Below are 3,634 nucleotides of genomic sequence, written 5' to 3'. Positions count from 1 at the left end.
ACGAACGAACGAACGAACGAACGAACGAACGAACGAACGAACGAACGAACGAACGAACGAACGAACGAACGAACGAACGAACGAACGAACGAACGAACGAACGAACGAACGAACGAACGAACGAACGAACGAACGAACGAACGAACGAACGAACGAACGAACGAACGAACGAACGAACGAACGAACGAACGAACGAACGAACGAACGAACGAACGAACGAACGAACGAACGAACGAACGAACGAACGAACGAACGAACGAACGAACGAACGAACGAACGAACGAACGAACGAACGAACGAACGAACGAACGAACGAACGAACGAACGAACGAACGAACGAACGAACGAACGAACGAACGAACGAACGAACGAACGAACGAACGAACGAACGAACGAACGAACGAACGAACGAACGAACGAACGAACGAACGAACGAACGAACGAACGAACGAACGAACGAACGAACGAACGAACGAACGAACGAACGAACGAACGAACGAACGAACGAACGAACGAACGAACGAACGAACGAACGAACGAACGAACGAACGAACGAACGAACGAACGAACGAACGAACGAACGAACGAACGAACGAACGAACGAACGAACGAACGAACGAACGAACGAACGAACGAACGAACGAACGAAGATCCTGTTATTTTTTTGATTTTCTATCTATAACCGACGCAACATGATTAGCTGAAAAAATAAATACATAAAAAGAGGTCTAATTACAAATATAAAAAGCAGAAACCTGGGTACAAATTTTATAGAAAGTTCCTAATGCTACTAGCATATGTCTGTCAATAGGCATAATAACACTGCGAATTTTAATTTTTGTTTTTCTTGTTCAAAGTGAGTTGCCTGAAAGAAGAACAAATTTACATTTTTCTTCAGTGAGTAATTTTTGTGTAGTTCTCCACCGTTTAGCTCCATTACGAGGAAACATGTTGCAAATCTTTGTTGCTATACGTTTTCGTTCTGTATAACCTTTGAAGAAAAAAAGAGGAATATAACTTAAAACAGGGTAGCTATAATTATACGAAAGCTCGGGATTAACATTCGTTAAAAGAGAAACTAAAAGAACTGTCCTTCCTTATTTGTTGATACACACACACAATACACACTTTTTGAAAATTCTTTTTATAAGTATATCGACGGTCTATTTTTTATTATTATTAATATGAATATTAAGAATAATGTTGAGGCTTAAATAATTCGAGAAATTTAAAAAATCCAAAATATTGACTTCTGTGTTGTGTTCGTCTTTTATTGGATGATAGCCTTTTTCTTAATTCGTTCAACCACGTTTTACAGGGGGGGGGGTTATTACTCGAAACTACCCATAAAAATCTTTATGAAATTCTTATAATCCTTAAAACTTGAAACTTATAACACAACTTAGCTTCATCAAGTGAATCCTTCTGTTTGTTGTGGACACGTGATAAATTTCCGGGCAATTAGCTTTCCCAAAGTTTAAAACAGAATGTAAAAATGCACTTTAAAACTGACGTAATTAAATTATAAGAAGACGAATTTTCGATGACGTCACAGAAAATGTGCTGGTATAAGCAAAAGTTTATTGATGCTATTTTGTACCTTTTGTGACGTATTAAGTGTGCCATATTTGATTAGATTTGGATAAGCCTTTAAAAAGTTTTTTTTGGAGGGTGAATACGCGCCCACTCCCGTCATAATATGTTCGAGAAACCCTGGACCAAAACCCTGAGTAAAAATGCTATCCTTGTATAAAACGTAATAACTGAAAGCAACTGACTTGGTGTTTCACAGTTGGAGAACATGTCCTTCTCTTCTTTTAATTCTACAAAGATATTTTTGAACATAAAGTTTAATACTCTGTTGTTATATCAAGTGTCATTCAAAGTGAGGGCTTTTTTACTTACTAAAGTAAATATCTTTTATCACTTCTAGCTCGCATCGTGCTAGTGGAAAAAGAAAACAGCATTTATATTAATTTATGTTATTGCTTTTGTTTTACAAAATCAAACTCACTCGGTGCTTCTGTTACAATGCTTAATGAATCACCTCCTGGAATAGGTGTAACAGTGAAGTTATAAGTGAATCCAAGACGAAAGTATATTATCTTCTTATAATCAGCATCCTAAAACAGCAAAAGTTTTTTTGCCGTTCTAATCCTTGTGAAGAGCGTTAAGGTTCAGAATAATATATTTTGCAGTTATTAGTATGAAAAGAGTAAAAGTCTATAAAACTTTTCCGGTTCTTGTTAAACCAATCATCGAATAAGTCCAAAATAACATATACTCTAATATCAGCTGAACAAATTCCAAAGAAAGCTTACCTCGTTATCGAAATTAAAATAAATATTTTTCATTTCCAAGTTGTCACTGAATTGAAGCAAATACCCCCAACATCCTAATAGAAAAAAGTAATTTAAAATATAAAAATGTTACATGCGTTACTAGCATCATAGAAAGAAATTGTTTTACACCTTGTTTTTTGATGCCCGTAACTTCAAATATGATTAAGGTTTTGCCATTACTATCTTCTGCATATGTTGTAGTCAACATTCCAACTTTGTGTTTACAGTTGGGATACTGCTGGTTGCAGTTTCGCAAATTAACAAAATCTTGCGGAGAAAGCAAATTTCCTTGAATACGTAAACAAATATTCAAACACATTGTTAGATACTTACTTTTTAACAATTTCTACTGAGAATGGTTCAACTCGATCGGATCTACGATCATGTTGAAGGAACATAACAGGTGTAATCAAATTGAAGAAGAGCTAATTTTGTGTAGTGGGTTTGTTTGCGGACGGTGGATCAAATCTAAGCCAAGTAGTATGTTAGTGACGCACAAAGTGTCTCTTCTTCAAATTGACTAAAAATTCAGGATGTCATCCTACCTTTCGTAGCATGATTCCTTAGAAAAAGGTTTTTCTGACAAATTTCAGGAATATCTATAATATGAGACAAATTTGCTCAAAAGGAGTTAGTTACAAATTTAACACTGGTAACTGATGTTAGATCAATTATGCCACAAACTCACTTTTTTTCCCAATTTCACTAATTTCTTTAACTGTAACTTCTTCTGCTCTGTTGCTCTAAAAAAATAACTTTGATAAGTTTGACGCGTTAAACATGTTCAGCCAGGTTAAAGCTGATTGTTTCATAAGTAGTTGCACACTTCAAAAGTTGTAGTATTCTGCATAACTTACTATGTGCAAAGGTGTTGAAGCGAAAATATGAAGCGCGACAAGAAAAACGCGAATGTTACCAGCCATCGGAAGGTGAAATAAATTAGCAAATGAATTTCATAAATTGTGTTTGCACTTATACCTGTTTATAGAAACAAGAAGTTAGTGCAGTTATGTTTATTGTGTCCCTCCTTTCTACTGATAGATATAAAATAGAATGCTTAACGGAACCATTTAATAGATGTAGCTTCGCGCAGTTTCTGTTTACAATAGATTTCAGTAAAAGGAATGACAATAGGGAACTCTAAAGGTTTCGACAAAAGTGCTTATCATTAATGCTGCACAGAGTATTATTTTCACAATTCATAAGAAATATTGCAATAAAAAAGTCTATTTTAATTAGTCTATTCCTGTTATGCATATCGTGTCATTACATCAGTTGTAGGGAATCGAAAA

The 3,634-nt window shown here is 35.2% G+C and overlaps 1 protein-coding gene across 2 annotated transcripts; it reads right to left on the bottom strand.

Annotated features, from left to right (window-relative positions):
• Positions 1-658: 658 nt before the first annotated feature.
• Positions 659-3,397, bottom strand: LOC130627045 (uncharacterized). Of its 2 annotated transcripts, none has more exons than XM_057441358.1 (9): positions 3,200-3,397; positions 3,031-3,085; positions 2,888-2,941; positions 2,472-2,630; positions 2,322-2,395; positions 2,015-2,123; positions 1,906-1,944; positions 1,779-1,823; positions 659-991 (listed from the first exon to the last, which is right to left on the bottom strand). In XM_057441358.1, the coding sequence occupies exons 1-9, from the start codon at positions 3,263-3,265 to the stop codon at positions 852-854; spliced, it is 741 nt and encodes a 246-aa protein (XP_057297341.1). In that variant the 5' UTR covers positions 3,266-3,397; the 3' UTR covers positions 659-851. The 2 variants fall into 2 exon arrangements, with proteins under 2 accessions (XP_057297341.1, XP_057297342.1); XM_057441359.1 differs by having other exon boundaries at positions 2,048-2,123.
• Between the last annotated feature and the right edge of the window lie 237 nt (positions 3,398-3,634).

This window comes from Hydractinia symbiolongicarpus, chromosome 2, assembly GCF_029227915.1.
Source record: "Hydractinia symbiolongicarpus strain clone_291-10 chromosome 2, HSymV2.1, whole genome shotgun sequence".
In the NCBI taxonomy this organism is placed as follows: domain Eukaryota; kingdom Metazoa; phylum Cnidaria; class Hydrozoa; order Anthoathecata; family Hydractiniidae; genus Hydractinia; species Hydractinia symbiolongicarpus.
The sequence above is the reverse complement of the archived record's forward strand: the minus strand, read 5'-3'. Positions and strand labels throughout refer to the sequence as shown.